Raw genomic sequence first — 20102 nt, forward strand, 5'->3', positions numbered from 1 at the left:
TTCTGGCGGGTGTCTTCCCGCAAGGCAGGTGGCTGCCCGCCTGGGAACCCAGGTGGCATTTCTCCACAGGATACATTGGTCTCAAGAAGTCAGTACATGGTGCCAAGTTGAGTACCTATAGAAGTGGTTCTCGGGAAGGCTCCTGGGTCCATTGCAAAAATGATGCCCTTGTTTCTTGGCCACTATCTGGCGATCCAGAAGGGCAGGACTATAAAGGCATGGAAGGGCCTGGGGCCGGGTTTGAGAGCCCTCGCTGGGCCATCCTGGGCTTTCCTCTTTTCATCCCTTCTCTTCCCCGAGGCCTCAGTGTGCGGCCGTTCTCCTTATCTAAGATGGAAAAGGAGCCAGAGGACAGGGCTGGAAGACCTCTGTGTAGAGGTGGGTGTGCCTGCAGACAGGAGTCCACAGTGCCAAGAGCAGGCTGCCTGGTGTCAGCGGACCCTTCGTCTGTCAGAACTAGAGTCCATTTTCTTTGCATAGCAGACAGATGCCCCCTAAACGAACACCTCCAGTAGAGGGCCCCAAGGGTGTCATGGACCAAGCCCTTCTCTCATTCCGTAGAACTGGCCTTTGTCCTAATTTTCTTCTTTTTCTTTTTGTCTCTTTCTTGTGTATCATTGTTGTATATTTTCTTCTGTTTTTGAGACAGGCTCTTCTTCCTTTGTAGCCTTGGCTGGCCTTGAACTTGTGATCTTGCTTTAGCTTCCAAGTTAGGGATTATAGGTATGCTCCCATCATACCTGGCCTTTGTTCTGTTTTTACCTCTGAAGTTTCCAGTGGCAAGAGTGAGTGTGGGCCAGGCTGTGGTGGCGCACTCCTTTAAGCCCAGCACTCGGGAGGCAGAGGCAGGCAGATCTGTGTGAGTTCAAGGCCAGCCCGGTCTACAGAGTGAGTTCCAGGCTCCAAAGCGACACAGAGAAATCCTGTCTCAATAAACCAGAAAAAAAACACAAAAAAAAAGAGTGAGGGTGGACTTGGTGGGGAAGGTACACAGATAGTTCCCACTGGCCTCCCCCTCCCCTCACCAGCTTCCTGCTGTGCCTGGGTTTGTGCAGGTGCTTACCCGCTGTGGGGCACATTTCCAAGGTGGGGCTTAGAGCTTGTACAGGGCATAGTTTCACCCCAGTCACTGATCACTGTCTCAGCAAACAGGCCTTGCAGAGGTCGGAGTACACAGACCCTCTGGACTTTCACTTCAGGAGTTCCAGAGTGAGGCTTGGGGTGGTATGGCTTTCTGGGTGGCAGGCATTTGGGGGTCAATCGTTAGTTACAAGGAATGTGGGTGCAGCCTACTGGGACAGTCACAGCTCTGAGACATTGAGGCCAAGTTCTGTTCATGCAGGCCTTCCTTGAAGATGCTTTCGTGAAAGCTGTTGCTGTGTGCTGAGAAAAGGAACCTTCCCAGGCTCAGATGAGCATCTTTGTGCTCTCTCTCTCTCTCTCTCTCTCTCTCTCATCTCTCTCTCTCTCCTCCCTCTCTCTCTCTCTCTCTCTCTCTCTAGGTCTGCTATCTGTGCCACAGCCCTCCTGACACTGGCTGGGGTGGTGGTCAGTAGCCAGGATATCACTCCAGATCAATGGGTGAGTTGCCCAAGATGCTGGAGCAGGGTAGGTTGGGTGTCCGGTAGTATCTACTGCATATGTGGGCCTGTAACAGCCAGGGTGGAACCAGCCTTCCATCAGGAACCACAGAGTGAGAGGCCAAGAAAAAAGTGGCGAGGGCTGCCAGAGCCCCTTCCTCCCACCATGTCTCAAAAGCCATTCCAAAAGATGCTGACCTGCCCCTTGAAGCTGCCTTTGACTCTCCTCCCTTTCCTACCCGGCTTCCCAGCAGTCACTCAGAGATAACACTCCCTTTCTGACTTAGTTCGCCTTCTTGCACGGCCTCCAGAATATGCCTGGCTTATGTCACGCCTCCTCCTTCTCCTCTTCAGGGTGAGCTGCAGCTGTTATGCATGCAGTTGGACCGTCACATCAGCACCCATATCCGGGAGAGCCCCCAGGCCATGCACCGGACCAAACTCAAGGACCTAGCCACCCAGACCTACATCCGCTGGCAGGACCTGCTGGCTCACTGTCAGCCCCAGGTGGTGTCCCATAATCCCCTGGACCTGGGAGGGAAGGGAAGTGGTCAGTCAGTAGGGCTTGGCAGATCCAGCAGTACATCCACCCCCACTGCAGCTGCTGGACTCCAAAGGGAGAGGGTGGAGTGGGTAGTGTGGTGGAGGGTGGGGATGTCTCGGGGGACCTTCATTCTTAATCCAGGACCCAGGGAGGGATGCAGAAGGGAACATAGGGAGGCCTGTTTATGAACAAAAGCAAAGAGAAACTCAGCCTTGGAGAGCTGAGCAAGACCAAGACCGGTTTGTCATGAACAGCCAGGAAGGGACACCAGAGGCAACAGCTGTCCCCCTCCTGTCCACTTGTCCTGTAGACCTCAGCTGGCCTCTTGCTTTGTTAAGAGCATTTCCCAGGCTGCTCTGTTTTGTTTTGTTCTGTTTGGTGGTGGTAGTACTTGAACCTAGGGCCTCGTGCAAGCTGAGCAAGTGCCCTGTCTCTCCTCACATCTGCAGCATCCCCTCTCCTTTTCATAGGAGCAAGCTCTGTTCTTGAATTGGCTCAGCCCATCTAGCGTAGTACTATTTTAGCAAAAGTTTCCTGAGCGAAGATCCTTTTCTACAGGAACCTGAAGACCCCTTAGGAGGCAGGGACTGTTAGAAGCCCGTTTTACAGATGAGCAGACTATCCGAAGGCTCCAGAGGGTCAGTAGCTTGCCCCGTCATGCAAGCAGCTTGAGTGAATGTGAAAATCAGGGCTCACAGCCAGCATCACTCCTTGGCACAAAGCAATCCCCATCTGCACACTCCCTTCCACCCCCCATTTCTCTAATAAGCGTGCCTGTTGGGCTGGCCCTGAGCCCCCAAGCCCTTAATGGAGACAGCTGGACTCCCTGTTCCCATCTTGCCTCTCCCTGACTCCTCCCTTGCAATTCCCTCTAACCCCTGACTTGAGGCTGACACACTGGCCACGGGCTGTGGCTTAGTGCTCAAATTTCGCAAGTCCCTGAGAAAAAGAAATCTGGAACTCAGACCTCACCAGATCCACTGGCCTCTGGTGGAAGCCTCGTTTGTCATAAGGAGGAAGTGAAGTGATTGGAGCCTGGCTGAGTGTGCACAGATACCATCTTCGTCCCATCTCCCTTGGGCTGGTAGTAGCAGGAGATGGGACCCTGGCTGAGCCTTCTGGGCACTGCAGTCAGGTGGCCTGTTGACCTACTGTATCTGGTCCCTGAGCCTTAGTCTTAGTGTCACAACACTGGTAGGAAGGAGGCCTCTCCGGTAGATGTTGAATGGACACCACCAGTACAGGGACCTGTGGACAGAGGGCAGTACTGGGGCCAGGCCATTACAGGCTGCTTTTCTCCTCTTCACAGGGCCAGTACTTCAACCCTTGGAAAGACATTTAAAGGGATAAGGGCAAATTTGCCCAGCTCCGGACTCCAGCAAGAAGAGAAGTGTAGGAGGTAAAGAATGGAGGCTGGAGGCGGCCCAGCCCAGTGAAGCCAGATTAATGCCACTGGGGTCCTTGTCTCCCTGACTGTCCCCACCCTTGAACTCCTGCTCAGCTATCTCTTCTCTCCTGGGCTCTTGTCTCTACCGTTCTGGCTTCCTGGGCCTCCTTCTTGGCCACTGTCCACCCTCCCCATTGCCCTGCACCTTGTTCTCTCTGTCCATCATTAAAATGGGGTTCCTTTGTGCACATTAAAATTTTATTTTCAGCATCAGTGGTTTCCTTTCTTAAATCCCTATGCCTAGGGCTCATGCCCAGCACCTAGCCTGATGTCTCGCCTCTGCTGGTCTCACCTCTGACAATCATGTGACTGACTGGGGACTAGGACCCACTTCCTGCACTTGAGGACTCGGTATATCTAGGAGCAGTCACCCCTGTAACTGGAGTTGCTAGAGCCTGGGCGCTCTTGGATGAAGAACATTTGTCTGGATCCTGTCTGGGACTATCCTGTCCCTTCTAGGGGCGCTATACAGAGAGGATGGTGGATGAGGGCTGTAATTATGCTTCAATTTATTGTTGATCTCTGAAATCAACTCCTTAGAATTAGGAGTGAAGTAGGGTCCAAAAGACAGTTCTGGATCCCGCTACTCCTTTCTCTGGCCTTGCCTCCAGGTCAGTTTCATTGGGTCCTGATCTCTAATTGTGTAACTGGATGTCTTTGATCTGTACCCCTGGAGTAGTGAGTGGGCCCTTTTGCACCTCCAGGAGCAGCCCCCTAGCCCTGTTTACTTTCTTGTCTGTCCACTCTTCTGACAAAACCCATGCTCATCCCTGGCCCCTTCTGACACTTTCAGGGTTGGAGTGAACTTTGCAACAGATATAAGAGGGAGCCAGGAGGTGGCAGAGGATGACTCCTGCCAACCTGACTTGTGCCCACGTCTCAGGTGGTGTTGCCCCTTGGAGTTCCCATGGCTGTTGCATACAGTTTTCTCTGTGTGCTCCAGGGACTTGACTAGAAGATAGACACACACGAAAGAGCATACCTAAAGTCAACCCCATACCTTCCTAGGCCTGTTTCAGACACAGGTACCTCCTTCTCTGGGTCCCCAGAAGGACAGAGCTAGAGGCATCTATTATTTAGTTGGGCTCTGCACAGTACTGGGTACCACAGAGGACGTCTTTTCTGTCTCAAAGCCTTTGCCAAATGAGAAGTGGAAGAAACCCTTCCAGAGCCAGGTGACTTGGACGTCCAGTGATTTGACTGATAGTTCTGGCTTCTCTTCCTGGCTGCATCACATGCCCCTTTGGCATACCCTCACACCCCAGCAGCAGCAAGCAGGTCAGCCTCAGGTCTCTGACAGGAGGGCAGGGACTCTGGAGAGGCGGCCCTCTGCACCCTGCCTCTGGGCACCCATTTGACACTGTACATCCTCAGTTAATCCTCAGTAACTGGGTTTGCTCTGAAAACCTGGAAATCACCTTGAAATTTCCCTCTTTTGTTCTCATTGCCAAGGGGGGGGGGCGGGGGGACTGTAGGAAGGCCTGAGAGGCTAAACTGGGGAGTTTCCAGTTCTCAAAGCTGCCCTTACCTGGCTTTAAGAAAAGGGATCAAGCTGTCCATCAACGTAGACATCTGGAATCCTCCCTGGCTCCTTACTCCCCAAACCTACTCATCCCTGAGAGAAATAGATACAGGGGAGAAGAGGTGTTGGTGACAACCCAGTCCCTTCCAGAAGCCTGACTGTAACCTGAGCAGAGGTACGCGATGTGAGGTCACTCAGGGGTGGACAGGATCCCCTGGGTCATGTAATTGTCCTGCTTGGAGACTGACTGGGAGCTGACCAGGCCTAAAACTGGGTTGGAATCAATTTGAAAAGGAGCCTCATCAAGGCCAATGGAATGAAGCTGGAAGTTCCACCGTTTGCCCTCCAGGTTTTTGACCCTAAGCCCCTGGGGAAAGGCAGGGATATCCTGATAGAAGCCGCTGAGTGGAAAAGTAGTATCCCGGGCTGTGATGACGGATGTTTTCCTGCTTCCTTTTGGTGTTGCTGGAAGGGAGGGGCTGGGAAGGGAAAAGCTTCCCAGGTGGACAGCTTTGATAACTCTCCTTTCGGAGGAAGTAGACCGAGGAAGTCCTTTTCCTATGTCCCAGTTCCCTGGGTCGCAGTAGTCAGAGAGTGCCTTGAAAGATGCCAACCCTAGTCTTCTCCCTCTCCCACTGGTGGGGAGACTGCTCACTACCTTGGAAATGGTCCAGGTCCAAGGAGGCCTTGACTAGAGACCCCAGTGCACACTCTAGGCCTTCGTCTCGCCACTTAGCTTGCTTGGGAAGGGTAGTTGGTAAGAAGCAGAGTACTATGGTTTATGACCAATATTGGGGTTCTAGAAAGGTTGTCTTGAACTCAGTGGGTCCTGTTGAGGTGCGTTTAACATGTCTTATGTTTAACATGTCTTCTCAAGCACTTAAGCTATAGTAAAGGGGGCACCGGAAAGGGGGGTCTGATCTGTCAGGCTTGAATAAGGATTAGGGTGTGATGCCTTCCATAAACTATGCTAGGTAGTTCTAGGGAGATTACACAGATATATATATACTTATTCCTTTTTTTTTTTTTTTTTTTTTTAGTATTTTTTTTTCTTGATGGAAGATCCAGGATCCTTATTTTCTGCCAGCTATCCTTTTATTAAAAAGCATGAATCACGAACAAGTAGTCATGCGAGGAAACTTTATCTTTTGCCCACCCACCTGTGGAGAAGACCGGAGGCAGCAAACAGAGTGGGGCACGGAATGTGCAGAGGCAGAGCATGGGGGTGGGGGTGGGGGGTGGGGGGGTGGGGGGTGGGAGGGAGAACCTGGTGGGGAGGGGCTTACAGGCTCTGTTACTGGAGCAGTCTTATTTCCATCTCCGTCCCTGGCTTAGAAGACCCTGTCGCCTGCCATGAAGGTACAGAATACTGTACCTGCCGGTGAAACCAAAACCTTCTGAAACTTTCCACTGGGCCACCTTGGAGGTAGACCCAGGGAGCTCAGATCACTACAGAGTAGTCCTCATTCCTGGGGGCAGGAGAAAGAAAAACAACAGGAAACGGAGCATCAGCTTGGTGCATGGTGACCGAAAGGTAGAAATGGGAATCACCACACTCAAATTATTTATTTATTTATTTAGACAGTCTCACTAGGGTGCCCAGGATGGACATGAACTCAAGGGCTCACAGTTTTCCTACCTCAGCCTTCCCAAGCAGCTGGGGCCGTAGACTCCTGCCATCACTCCAAGATCTCATTCAAAATTTTGACCTTGCTGTTTATGTGAATTTGAGCCATTTTTGCTAATCTTTCTGATAAAATGAGAGAAACAGTAGCTGGCTTGGACGTCCGGCTTCAGCCTTCCAGGACTGAGGATACTCAGCTTTTAAAGTGTCCTGAGTGTGATGTGAGGAAATATGACAGCAGGTCATAAAAGCCAGTGTACAGAACAAACGCCTGGACGCCTGTATAGCAGCTTACCCTTATTAAGAGGATGGTCCTGCATGGCTCCCTCACTGGCCAGCTCCAACAGGGCACTTTCCCTGCCCACCCCTGGTAGTACCTGGCTTGCTTCCTATCTCCAGCATCTCCAAGGCGGCAGCTTTGTTTCCTGATGGAAAAGAGCTGGGAAATGGGGCTCTGGCCAGTGAGGGAGAAGGGGCCCTTCTGTGTCCTAGCAAAGACCCAATTGTTACGGAAACCAAACTGGGCTGGCTTTCTCAATTATCCCCACTGCTCTTCTGGTCTCCACTTTTCAGATGCCAAGTTTTAACCAAGAACAAAAGCTGCTGTCCGACTGATTTATACTCCAGATCTGCTGATGGGGTCTAAAGTGTTTCTCCTCTCTAGGACTGCCCCTGGGGCTTAAAGGTACCACAGAAATCTCCAGGCCGCAACATCCCTTCATCCCTGTCCTTTGACTCTGGCTAATGGTGGTCTCCAGGTACCCGTGGAGCAGCTTCCCGAGGTTCTTTTATTCCACCTGCCTAGCTTGAGGGCCAGCTGGCTGGAAGGAGGACTTGCCATCCAGCAGGGCCTGGGAGGCCAAACCTACAAGTTATCTAGGAGCGGCTTGGGCGGAGGCTGGCAGTTCTGAAGGTGGTAGTGGTTCTCGGCAGCGTGGCTCCCTTCAGCCCCCTTCATCTGAACAGTAGGGCTCAGGCCACTTGTTAATCAACCTTCCAAGTGGCACCAGGAGTCATTTCCTGGTGGTAGGCTCTACTGGAGCCTGGAAACGAGGAGCTGCCTGGAGACTTGGGGGTCTTCTCTGCCTGTGAGCCGCTCCTTCCAGCCCAAGGGTTAGGGCCAGAAAGAAGGATGACTTTGGAGGCAAAAGACTGACCACTGTGGTTAGCTCCTGAGAGAACCTCCGGTTTCCTCCGTTGCTCCCCTCCCTTCGGATACTCATCCCAAAATGGCTCGCCAGCTTTCATTCCTGTAACTGGAACGTGGGGGAACCCCTCAGCCCTTCCTGAGCCCAGCCCGCTGCAAGGCTTGAAGGCACACTTCGGGGAGACCAGGTGAGTGCGGTTCCCGATGGCAACGCCTGGAGTCCCTCCCCCGAACCTCTCCCTTCTGGCGCCATGGCGTAGACCTTGACTCCCGGGCCGCCGGAGTCGCCAGGGTCCCAAAGCCTCAGGGCTGGGCAAGCAAGGCAGCGAGTCACAGCCCCCTCCTAGGCGGGCCTTCGTGTCCCGCCCCCGGCCACCACTCGACACCCTCCTCGCCTGACGTCAGGGGGTTGGGGGCGGAGAGCAGCGGCGGCAGCGGAGAAAGGACCGGCGCCCGGCGCGGTGGAGCACGGACCCCGAGCTCAGGGGCGCCGAGAGCGGTGCTGGGACCGCCGGGGCGGTGGCGCGGGACAGCCTAGGCGTGCTGGCGGGCGCACGCGGGCCAGAGCGGCGTGGGGATAGGGGAGGACCGCGGCCGGAGCCCGAACGCGAGGGCGGCGCCCAGGGATTCGAGCTGCACCGAAAAGGTGAGTGAGGCCGGAGCCCTGGGGCCCCGGAGCTGCCGCTTTGTCCCCTTGGCTCGGGGCTGGCGCGCACGCGAGAGGGCAGCGTCTGGGGGTGCAGGGCGGGGCGGCAGCGCAGACAGCTGTCCGATCCGGGTCCCTCTCGAGCCCTCCGCGGGCTGCCCAGCAGACGATCAGGAGCAAGGCGAGCCGTGTCTGCAGCTCCAGTGGCCGGAGCGGCGGGCGCCTTAGGGTGCGGAGCTAGGGGCAGTGGGAGACCCTCGGGCTGTCCGGCGCGCGGTCCGGATTTTTGCCAGGTTCGCGAACTGCTACGGTTCCCCCCACCGACGGAAAGTTTGGGGCGGGCTTGGACCGCGGCCGATGTTGTGGGATCAGATTTCCCTAGCGCGGCCCCCCGCCCTCCCGTTCTGTTGGGGAGGCAGGCTGACACTGAGAAGCAGCCCTCTCATCGGAGCTCGGCCCCGCCGGGTCTCGCGCTGAAGCGCCGCGATCCACGATCGGCTGCTCCGGGTGTGCAAGTGTGGTGCACAATTTCTGGTCCTGCACCCCTCCATCCACCTGGCTGTCCGCGTCCCTTGCTTTGGAAAGAGCTGGGGGTTGGGTCGTCGTACGCGGGCGGATTCTCGGAGCACGCCACCGAGTTCTGACCCCAGCGTAGGGTAATTGGGTAGAGGGGAAGCTGAGGGTGTGTCTGGGGGACTGCCCGGGGGAAGGCAGCTCCCCCCCCCCCCCCCCCGCGCACGCCTTCCCGCGCAGGGGTTCTGGGCCGACAGGGGGCGTCCGCAAGCCGGGTTTTGCCACGCTCCCAGCGCCGCTTTGTTTGCATTCAAATCCCCGGAGCTGGGGGAGGGGAGAGCCCACAGTAGAGAGACCTGGACCGGGTCTTGGCTTGGAACCTTTGTTTTGGGGTGAAATCCCCAGGTTCTGCATCTCTGTTCCCGGCCCCGAGTGTCTGGATTAGTGGAAATCGGTCCCGTTGGCCTAATGCCTAGGCCAGGGTCCCCGGGGTGCAATCCCCCAGTTAAGAACGTTCGTCAGAGCCGGGGGGGGGTGGTGGGGAAACGCAGCCCTCGAGGGCCATTCGTGGGCATCCCCTATGCTCCAGGAGAAACCCTCTTTGGCCTCCCAAATCCATTTCACTTCCTCCTACGACCCCTCCCCCGCCGCGGTGAGGAGCTCCCCATACGCCCGGAGCCGACTCGTTTCCCCGGCCGCCTCTCTGACGGAGGGTCAGTGTCTTGTAGAAGGCTGTTGGAAGAACAGGACTGGCCCTGGTCATTTCCACGCCCATCCCACCCACTTCCTGCCTCCCTCTTGGGCAACAAAGGGGCCTCGGGAAGCTGGGCCCGTTTGGTTCCCGACTCCTACTCCAGCCCTGCTGATGTGGAACCGGGTTTGGGCTCTGCCCGGCTATTGTCTGCGCTGGGGGAGGGGACAGGCTGGGGCCGGGAACTCTGCACGCCGCCTGCTGCACCAAGTCCCCCACTGGGGGTCTTTGCCTAACTGCCTGCCTGCCTCTGCCGAGTAAGGGGTACACCTCCCCGAATTAGGTCTTGGGGCTGACCGGAGTCCAGGTAGCAGGTCCTGTTTCTTAAGATTATTCTAAAACCTTTTAGACCTGAAGGAGGAAAGGAGGGAAGTCCCTTTTTTTTTTTTTTTTTTTCTACAAACTCCCTGTTGAAGAGAGGGAGTAGGGATGGCCTGGAGGCCATGGAAGGCTTTTTGATGACTGCCCACGCCTAGCTCTTGCTGACTCAGCTCCTCTCTTTGCTCCTCTGGGAGACCCCCTCCCCCCCAGGGCCCCTGGGGTCAGAGGCCAGTTGCAGGAGCTAGGTCTGCTCCAAGAAAGGGAGCAGGGGAAGATCCAGGAGCTCCAGGGGGGAGTTGTGTCCAAGTGTGCGCCCTGTGCTGCCTGTCTCTTGGTGCGGGTTCCCTTCCGGTCTGTGACGCTGACCCGTTTCTTTTCCTTCAGCAGGGCTGCTGGACTGAAGTTTAGAGCCTGGGCGGTTGCCATGGCCCCACACTGGGCTGTCTGGCTGCTGGCAGCAGGGCTGTGGGGCCTGGGCATTGGGGCTGAGGTGTGGTGGAACCTTGTGCCCCGGAAGACAGTATCTTCTGGGGGTGAGTGCCTGAAGCGTGGGAGGCAGGGCCAGAGGGAGGCAGGAATGGACCGCTGGGGGGAAGAAGGGGATGCTTGCTTGAAGGAAGGAGCAGCTGCAGAGGAGTTACCCCCCAAGCGTGTATCTTTATACTGATATGTGTGGTTGTGGCTTTCTAAGAAATGTGTGTGGCCCCAGGGACCCAGAACTGGTAGTGCAGGTCGGGACCTGGGATTTGCCCCCATCTGACACGGCCATAACTTAGAGATATCTTACCTCCACCACCCCCAACCCAGACCTGGCTGTCCTTGTGTGCAAGGGAGGTAGTTTCTGAGTCACCCACCCTGTTCCTCACTTGAATTGTCACCTGTGCTTGGAAGCCTAGAGAGAGAAACCTGAACCCCAGGGCAAGTGTAAGCCTAACCCCATCTCCAGTCTTTCTAGCTGCCTGTCCCTAGAAGCCCCTTAATTCACCTAATGGCCCTCTCCTGCTGCCCCAACACTGGAGCCTTCTGGTGGTTCTAGGTGGCCGTATGTAAGCAAGCGCTTGTGCTCAATGGGGGAGGAGGCAGAGCAGACAGCGCTCCTTTGCACACACACCTGTATGATGTCAGGTGTTTGTATCATCTATGGGCTCTTGGGACATGGGATGAGCTCACCTCCCACAGGCCGCACTCAGCTGCTAATGAAGCCCCTCCCATGCCGACCCAGCTCTGGCTGGTCATTGCCTCCAAAGCCTGAGGCTGGCTTAAGTGCAGACCCTGTGGACAGGTGGGCAGGAATATGGGCCTCTGACAGATGACATGACTACAGTATGACCATGTCCTACATGTGCTGGACGACAGCATGGCTTCTCAGGACTCAACACCGTCTCTGATCTCTGAGCCTCTGGTTCCTTCCCCACATACCACCTTGACAGCCCCATACCCATCTGTGCTTGCCTCTCTGGCAGCCTGGATTGGCTCCTGCTGGAGTGAATGGCTCCTTAGACAAGGAATGCTCACAACTGTTCTGTGCCGCCTGCCCCTCCTCTGGATCTGCCGTCAGGGTCTGGCTGGACCCTGAGGTGGTCACAAGTAGCTGAGCAATGGAGGAAATGGCAGCTCAGAGGGCGGGGTGGGGGAAGTGCCCGGCTCTGCGCCTGAGGTACCGCTGACCCTGAATGAGAGCCATCAGTCAGATGGCTTCCTCTGGCCGGAAGCTTTGGCTGAGATATCCTTCCTTCCACTTTACCGGCCCAGATTGCCTCCTCCCAGGCTAAAGAGGGGCTTCGGAAGCCTGGGTAGGGTGGAGCTGTTGAGCCAAAGTCTATTCAGAAAAAAGTCTTTTATGGCCAGTAGGGGTTTGGCTGTCGTGTGTGTGTGTGTGTGTGTGTGTGTGTGTGTGTGTGTGTGTGTGTGTGGTGTTAGCTTTTGTGGAGAACAGTGATGATGAGGCCCAGGGGATCCTTGGACAAAGGAAGATGGATGGAGGGGACTCCTGGAACCCTAGGGAGGCTGCTAGTCACCACTTCTTCATTCCCACCTTGTTCCCGTCCTCCCTGTCTCTACAGAGCTGGCCACAGTAGTGAGGCGGTTCTCCCAGACGGGCATCCAGGACTTCCTGACCTTGACCCTGAGAGAGCACTCTGGGCTTTTATATGTGGGGGCCCGAGAGGCGCTGTTTGCCTTCAGCGTAGAGGCTCTGGAGCTGCGAGGAGTGGTGAGAGGTGGGGCAGTGGGAGGCACACAGAGGGCAGGGGCTCAGGGGGTGTGGCCTGTGCAGGCTGTCCCTCAGCCCAGAGGTCTCTCTTGGGGTCAGGATTGGCGATTGCTCTCCCCTTCTAGGTTCTGCCAGGTGGGGGTGGTTGGGGGCTTGTGTCAGAATGGGAACCAGGTGTCACCCATGGCACACACTTAGCACAGGCCTGTCTGTGACGTTGCTGATGCGTCCTTTCCGATCCTCAGATCTCCTGGGAGGCCCCGGTTGAGAAGAAGATCGAGTGTACCCAGAAAGGGAAGAGCAACCAGGTGGGTACCCAGGGCACTTCCCCTGCCAGGCCTTTGTGGCATGCTAGCTTTCCCCTCTCCATGCCAGACCCTGGTGATCCCGGATCTCTGACTCTTCAGTTCTCACTAACTTGTATACCTTTCTCTCGGAAGACCGAATGCTTCAACTTCATCCGCTTCCTTCAGCCGTACAATGCCTCCCACCTGTACGTCTGTGGTACCTATGCCTTCCAGCCCAAGTGCACCTACATCGTGAGTGTTGCCCTCTCTTTGGGTGTGCCCCTTACCCACCTGTCCCTCACTTCTGTGACTTCCTCCCGTGGATGCCCCGACCATGATTTTTCATGCCTGTCTTCCATGTCTTCCTGCCCCCTAGGACATGATCACTTTCACCTTGGAGCGGGGAGAATTTGAGGACGGGAAGGGTAAATGTCCCTATGACCCAGCTAAGGGCCACACTGGACTGCTTGTGGGTGAGTGCCTGCCTCTAGTACAGACAGGACAAATCTTCTGGGACTTGGTCAGTCACGTTCCGGACGCTTGTCTCCAGAGTACATCTATACCTTACTTTTCCAGCTTGGTTAACCGCCATCTGTCTCCCATAGATGGTGAACTGTTCTCAGCCACACTCAACAACTTCCTGGGTACAGAACCTGTCATCCTGCGAAACATGGGGCCCCACCACTCCATCAAGACCGAGTACCTGGCGTTTTGGCTGAATGGTGAGACATGGAGTGGGATTGGGGAAGCCAAGAGTGGAAGGGCCTTCCAAGGCCCTGGCACCCTGCCACTGACCCTCTTTGCTTTGCCCCAGAACCCCACTTTGTAGGCTCTGCCTACGTCCCTGAGAGTGTGGGGAGCTTCACGGGGGACGATGACAAGGTCTACTTCTTCTTCAGTGAGCGGGCAGTGGAGTATGACTGCTATGCCGAGCAGGTGGTGGCCCGTGTGGCTCGTGTCTGTAAGGTACCGAGTTCCGCAGTGGTGGGCAGTGGGAGCCCCTGAAGGCCTGGCAGGGGCTGACCAGCCATGTCTCCTTGCCATCTGCCAGGGAGACATGGGGGGCGCACGGACCCTGCAGAAGAAGTGGACAACGTTCCTAAAAGCACAGTTGGTGTGCTCAGCCCCTGAGTGGAAGGTCTACTTCAACCAGCTTCGGGCAGTGCACACCCTGCTGGGTACCTCTTGGCACAACACCACCTTCTTCGGGGTCTTTCAAGCGCGATGGTAAGTCGCTCTGGGGTAGCTGCGGGTAGGGAGGAGCAGGTGGTCAGGTCGGGGATAGTGTGTGGGTGTGAGGGCCTGCACAGGCCTCTGGAGGAAGTCCAGCGGGTCAGTGCCTGGCAGCCAAGATCGCTCTGGCCTGCTCTTTTTAAAGCTCCGTGGGGGGAGGGGGAGCAGAAACTGCCTCAGGTGATACCTCAGAGCCACATTATGGCCATGACTGCTCCATGCCGAGCCCTGCCTTCGTAGTGCTTTCTCTGGAGCTCTGGGGTATGGTGCGGGCAAGTCGGCACCAGACCTTCCTTTGCTGTAACAGGGGTGATATGGACCTGTCTGCAATCTGTGAGTACCAGTTGGAACAGATCCAGCAGGTGTTCGAAGGTCCCTACAAAGAGTACAGTGAGCAAGCCCAGAAGTGGGCCCGCTATACTGACCCAGTCCCCAGTCCTCGCCCTGGTTCGGTGAGTTTTGGGCATGGGGACGTACTCCCAATGTCAGCTCCAGGACCCACTCATTCCCCCTGCTGACAGCTCTCCTTCCCATATCCCTCCCTCACACAGTGTATCAACAATTGGCATCGCCACAATGGCTACACCAGTTCTCTGGAGTTGCCTGACAACATCCTCAACTTCATCAAGAAGCACCCACTGATGGAGGAGCAGGTGAGGCCTCGGTGGGGCCGCCCCTTGCTTGTGAAGAAGAACACTAACTTCACGCACGTGGTGGCCGACAGGGTCACAGGACTTGATGGCGCCACCTATACAATGCTCTTCATTGGTACAGGTAGGCACTTCAAGGGTGCCCGAGGCTGGGAACCTGGGGATGTCCCGAGGCCTGAAGACCTCATCATTTACATACCCTACTCTGTCACCTCTCCAGGAGATGGCTGGCTGCTGAAGGCTGTGAGCCTGGGGCCCTGGGTCCACATGGTAGAGGAACTGCAGGTGTTTGACCAGGAGCCAGTGGAAAGTCTGGTGCTGTCTCGGAGCAGGGTAAATCGGATGGGACACACACACACACACACACACACACACACACACACACACACACACACACACCCCCCACACTGCTCTCTCCGGCACCATCTGTCACACACTCAGTCTTTTTGGCTTCCTTCGTTGGGCTCACGAGATTGGCCAGCTCAGAACTCCTCACTTAGCTCTCGGGAGTTCCGGGAAGTGAGAGCACTAACGCATCGGAACCTGCCCTCCAAGGGTTCCTATGGAGAGCCAGTCCCGTGGGGTCCCCATTCCCAGAATCCAGCCTTGGCAAATGTCCTCCTGTTTTCTTCAGGCACTTCCGCGTGGGGCCGGGGCTTGGCCGGGGCTTTGCCTACAATGTCTTCTCAGTCATGCCCTGGTTGACCAGACCTCCCAGGTTCCACGATGCTTTTAGACCCAGGCAACAGGGACATCGGGTTTTCTTCCAGTCCCTGGTGGATCTCTGAGCCAGGCCCTCAAATTCCCGGATCATTTCCTTGAAACGTTGCTTTTTTTTTTTTTTTTTTTATTTTAAACCATCGTACAAAACTGGCATATTCGCAGCACCCTCTGGACTTTGATTTGTTTGCCTTTTACCAACTAGTGTGACTCCAAGTTGCTCCCCCCGATCACAGAATAATGAAATGGCAGCAAGGAGAATGTGGGGCTGAGCAAACATACAGATTGGCAGTCGCCATTCAAACAGGAACACTGCTTAGATGGGCACCATTGTGAGTGTGCTGGCTCTTAGGGCCAGAGGGAGGCGAGTTTCCTGAACTGTGTGTGAGCAAGTGCGCCGATTCTTCAGCCTCACAGGTGCGCTGCCGTCCTTGGCTAATGAGGTCATGTCTATAAAGTGATTAGGATTGTGCTGGCTAAGCCCTCATCAAGTTAGTTCCTCTGGCCTGGATTTTCCTTCTGCCTTCTTCCTCCTTTGGTACCCAGTGTGCTCACGCTCTCTGCACAGACCCTAGCTGTCTCTGGGCCTGGCCCTCCCAAAGGCTCACCCTTTGCCTGATCTTTCTGCAGAAGGTGCTTTTTGCTGGCTCCCGCTCCCAGCTGGTTCAATTACCCCTGACTGACTGCACAAAGTACCGCTTCTGTGCAGACTGTGTCCTTGCCCGGGACCCCTACTGTGCCTGGAATGTCAACACCAGCCGCTGTGTGGCCACCACCAGTGCTCACTCAGGGTGAGTCCGGGAATCTGGGAGGGCCAGGGCTGGCCCAGGGCCGGGAGGGGAGGCAAGAGTGGTTGGAGTAGGGTGTTGATGTCTTCTCACTCCCCTATCAGATCCCTTCTGGTGCAACATGTGATGAACTTGGACACCTCAAAGATGTGTAACCAGTATGGCATTAAGAAAGGTGAGCTGATTTTCCTTTGTTCTTTCATTTTAGGGATGCCCCCGCTCCCCCTCCCACCCTCTCCCACCCCACCCCCCACCCGATCACAGCCAGAGTTGGTGCATCTCCTCCAGCCTGCTGGCTTCGTGTTTCCTATGTTAATACTCCGTTCCCTCCCATTTTTGCCTCTGCAGTCAGACCTACTCCCAAGAACATCACAGTAGTCACAGGCACAGACCTGGTTCTGCCCTGCCACCTCTCATCCAATTTGGCCCACGCTCGCTGGACCTTCAGAGGCCGGGACCTGACTGCAGAGCAACCTGGCTCCTTCCTCTATGACAGAGGACTCCAGGCACTGGTAGTGATGGCTGCCCAGCCCCGCCACACCGGGCCCTACCACTGCTATTCGGAGGAGCAGGGGACAAGACTGGCTGCAGAAAGCTACCTTGTCTCTGTCGTGGCTGGCCCGTCAGTGACCCTGGAGGCCCGGGCTCCCTTGGAAAACCTGGGGCTTGTGTGGCTAGCTGTGGTGGCGCTGGGGGCTGTGTGCCTGGTGTTGCTGCTGCTGGTTCTGTCCCTTCGTCGGCGACTTCGAGAAGAGCTCGAAAAAGGTGCCAAGGCAGCCGAGAGGACATTGGTGTACCCCCTAGAAATGCCCAAGGAACCAACCAGCCCCCCGTTTCGTCCCGGCCCCGAAACAGATGAGAAACTTTGGGATCCCGTCGGCTACTACTATTCAGATGGCTCTCTCAAGATCGTGCCTGGTCATGCCCGGTGCCAGCCTGGGGGTGGGCCCCCTTCTCCACCTCCTGGCATACCTGGCCAGCCCCTGCCTTCTCCGACTCGGCTTCACCTCGGGGGTGGTCGGAACTCAAACGCCAATGGTTACGTGCGCTTACAGCTGGGAGGGGAGGACCGAGGAGGACTTGGGCACCCACTGCCGGAGCTCGCCGATGAACTGCGACGTAAGCTACAGCAGCGCCAGCCACTGCCTGACTCCAACCCAGAGGAGTCCTCAGTATGAGAGGAACCCCCCCACCCACCTCATTGGCGGGGGGTTTCGTGGGAGGTACACTCTTAACCTTTTGCACAGGCACCAGCTACCTCAGGGACATGGCGGGAGCACTTGCTTGGCCTGGGACAGACATTGCCCAGCATTTGCCCAGCCATGAGGACCTGCTCAGCGTGGGCACTGCCACTTGGTGTGGCTCACCAGGGCACCAGCCTCACAGGCGGCTCGCCCTCCTCTGTGAATTTCAGACATGTGGGACCCCCAGCAGCCAAAACTTTGCAAGGCAGAAGTTTCAAGATGTGGGTGTTTGTGCATATATGTGTTGGTGTGTGTGTGTGTGTGTGTGTGTGTGTGTGTGTGTGTGTGTGTGTGTGTGTGTGTGTGTGAAGGGTGCGCGCATGCGTGCGTGTGCATGTGTGTGTAGGTGTGTCTCTGTCAAGTCTTCCCTTGGCCTGGGGTCCTCCTGGTGAGTCTTTGGAGCTATGAAGGGGAAGGGGGTCATACCACTTTGCCTCTCCTACCCCCACCTGTCCTGAGGTTGGGACAGTGATGTACATATGGGGATGGGATGGACAGGGTGTTGTACCCCTTTGGGGGGAGTGCAGGACTCAGGGGTGGGCCTTGTCCTGCTCCTAGGGCTGTGAATGTTTTCAGGGCGGGTGGGGGAGGGAGATGGAGCCTCCTGTTTCAGGGGGAAGGGTGGGCAGGGCCTCCCACTTGGCCTCTGGGTTCGGTGGTATTTTATACTTGTGCTCTTCCGAAAGGGCTGGGAAAGGTTGTTGGGGGGGGAGGGGAGGGAGAAGGTGGGCATGCTGTGGATACTGGCATATCCTCTCCCAGCTCTAGGAAAAGGGCTCCTAACAGTGTAACTTATTGTGTCCCCGCATATTTATTTGTTGTAAATATTTGAGTATTTTTATATTGACAAATAAAATGGAGAAAATGAAACTTAACTCTGGTGTGTGTGCAGATGTTTTGACTAAAACCTGTCTGTTGAACCAAGAGGGAACCATTCTTTGGGCTGGGCCCATCGCGGTCTTAATGCCTGTCTGTGCCCCCTCTCTGGAGGGGCCAGCTGAGACTCAAGTGTTTTCCCACAGTGGTGCCTATGGGACTGGGAACCAGACCAGGGCTACATCCTCCTGGGAGCCAGACTTGGCCTGGCGCCACAGGGAAAAGTCAGCATTGGGGAAAGAGGAGGAGAAGGGGTTTGTCTTCCCAGAACTCCAGGGAGGGCGAGCAGGGGATGAAGGGTCCGAAGGAGAGGATCTCCTAGAAACTTCTCAAGGTTGTATGGACAGTGTTTTTTATAAATAGGGAGCTCAGGACAGGCTCAGTGGAAGAAGGGACTTCTTGTAGCTTTCTGTCCCATCAATGCAGGGAAAGATAGTCCCCTATTGCCACCCAGTGAGTTCCAAGCCCTGGTTCTAGTGAAGGAGTAGTATAGGCCCAGATGTTCCTGGAAAAAACAACAGGCCCAGCCTGGATTCATTTTTGAGTGCCCTTGATGGGAGTTGCCCGGCAGTCGAGTTTCAAAAGGGAAAATAGGAAGAAAAAAAAAGGACGTTTTAAGATGTTTTGTGCTGAATTTGATGCTATTGTTGGCTGCAATTTGGATACGACTGGTTTGGATAAATCTAACCCGTGCATAGGGATAGAGACCTCGGCTCCCCCCCCCATACACACACACACACACTCGGTTGCAGTTTGAGCAGGCTGCTGTCCTGGTTTCCCTCAGTGTGGGTCAGAAGGCTGGATCATGCTTGAGTGTGTTCCCTTTAGCTCAGATGTCAGCCCAGCGGATGTTGGCAACCAGTGTCCATTGAGGGGGCGGAAGGGTTAAGCACAAAGGTGGGCCTGGTCCTCGCCCTCAGGCCACCTGCTTCCCACTGGATTGTTAAGGAACGAGGGTCGGGATGTTAGTGGATTTCTGGCGGTCACTGCGCTGCCCATGGACAGCCAGCAGCTCGGGTGATGCCCGGAAGATGGGATGAGGGAATGTGGGCGGCGTCCAGGGATGAGGGACTGTGGGCGGCGTCCAGAGTCCTTGTGCCCTGGGAACCCGCGAGGCTTCTTCGGTTCTGGCGAAAGCCACATAAACACTGCCAGGCGGGCCAAGCTGCTTGATCCCCACACCCTACAAGGCGCGGCTGCACGAACCGTCCCGCCTCCTCCGGGGCGCGCAGCAGAACCCCAGGCCTCTGCTCCTCCCGGTGCTTAGCTAGCCTCGGGCGCCCTCCCGTGGTGACAGAGCAGCAAGGCTCAAGCCTAGCCAGCCCCGCCTCGCTACTGTCATTGGTTGCTAAGCTAAGATCTAAACGTCGGATTGGTCGGCTCGGGTGAGAGGGCGGGACTCGGAGGTCAGCTACGGACGCCGAGTGGTCAGCCTGGGACGGAGGGGTGGGCACTTCGTAGGAACGCCCCGCGGCAGACCCGGCAGCCGAGATGGCGGCGCCGCAACCGTGCTCGGACAGCTCCTGCTGCTCACACCCCGGTGCGGTGCCCGGGGTACAGCAGACGCTGGAGGAGATGGACTTCGAGAGGGGTGAGGAGGGTGAGGCGGCCGCGTGCCTGGCGGCGGGCAATTCCCAGCCCCAGCCCCGGGGACGTGAACCAAAGGAGGCTGCGAACCGAGTTTGGAGCTTCGGGGCCTGGTGCAGGAAGGCTGGCCGCAAAGCGTGGCGGGAAGCCCTTCGGCCACATCGTCTCCAGTGCGGACGGGTAAACTGAGGCATTGGTTTCCGAACTGGGTTCCGGAGACCAACCCAGCTGGGAGACAGTCTGCTCAGGTGACAGAGGAGCTAGGGACAGAATCTGCAGCTGGTTGATTGTATCCGCCTGGGAGGTCAGGGGAGCTGACCCTTGCTGATCTCGAGTGTGAGTGTCCGTGTTTTAGCTATGACAGTAATCTCGAAACAGGCGCAGGGATGTATCTGTTTTGTCCCAGATGA

The 20102-nt window shown here is 56.2% G+C and overlaps 3 protein-coding genes across 4 annotated transcripts in view; all 3 read left to right on the forward strand.

The window, feature by feature from the left end:
* Fam178b (family with sequence similarity 178 member B) overlaps positions 1-3781 on the forward strand; it is a 110654-nt gene extending 106873 nt beyond the window's left edge. Inside the window, 4 exon segments of the mRNA XM_052745149.1 lie at positions 1503-1523; positions 1525-1581; positions 1935-2087; positions 3434-3781. Coding sequence (XP_052601109.1) covers positions 1503-1523; positions 1525-1581; positions 1935-2087; positions 3434-3466 — 264 coding nt within the window. The 3' untranslated portion in view covers positions 3467-3781.
* A 3934-nt stretch (positions 3782-7715) lies between these two features.
* Sema4c (semaphorin 4C) lies at positions 7716-18104 on the forward strand. Of its 2 annotated transcripts, none has more exons than XM_052745150.1 (15): positions 7716-8510; positions 10480-10628; positions 12159-12307; positions 12553-12615; positions 12748-12846; positions 12971-13067; positions 13200-13316; positions 13409-13560; positions 13646-13821; positions 14135-14279; positions 14379-14601; positions 14698-14810; positions 15828-15988; positions 16090-16160; positions 16334-18104. In XM_052745150.1, the coding sequence occupies exons 2-15, from the start codon at positions 10520-10522 to the stop codon at positions 17161-17163; spliced, it is 2505 nt and encodes an 834-aa protein (XP_052601110.1). In that variant the 5' UTR covers positions 7716-8510; positions 10480-10519; the 3' UTR covers positions 17164-18104. The 2 variants fall into 2 exon arrangements, with proteins under 2 accessions (XP_052601110.1, XP_052601111.1); XM_052745151.1 differs by having other exon boundaries at positions 10483-10628.
* Positions 18105-19564: 1460 nt separating this feature from the next.
* Ankrd39 (ankyrin repeat domain 39) overlaps positions 19565-20102 on the forward strand; it is an 11659-nt gene continuing 11121 nt past the window's right edge. Inside the window, exon 1 of the mRNA XM_052745153.1 lies at positions 19565-19696. Within this exon, the coding sequence (XP_052601113.1) occupies positions 19597-19696 (100 nt within the window). The 5' untranslated portion in view covers positions 19565-19596. The remainder of the gene's footprint in view (positions 19697-20102) is intronic.

This window comes from Peromyscus californicus, unplaced genomic scaffold, assembly GCF_007827085.1.
Source record: "Peromyscus californicus insignis strain IS unplaced genomic scaffold, ASM782708v3 Scaffold_19__1_contigs__length_69161282, whole genome shotgun sequence".
In the NCBI taxonomy this organism is placed as follows: Eukaryota; Metazoa; Chordata; class Mammalia; order Rodentia; family Cricetidae; genus Peromyscus; species Peromyscus californicus.

Coding starts and splice junctions, on each gene's coding strand:
- Sema4c (XM_052745150.1), top strand. CDS start 10,520: ATGGCCCCACACTGGGCTGTCTGGCTGCTGGCAGCAGGGCTGTGGGGC. Junction 10,629..12,158: donor GAAGACAGTATCTTCTGGGG/GTGAGTGCCTGA, acceptor CTGTCTCTACAG/AGCTGGCCACAGTAGTGAGG. Junction 13,561..13,645: donor GTGTGGCTCGTGTCTGTAAG/GTACCGAGTTCC, acceptor GCCATCTGCCAG/GGAGACATGGGGGGCGCACG.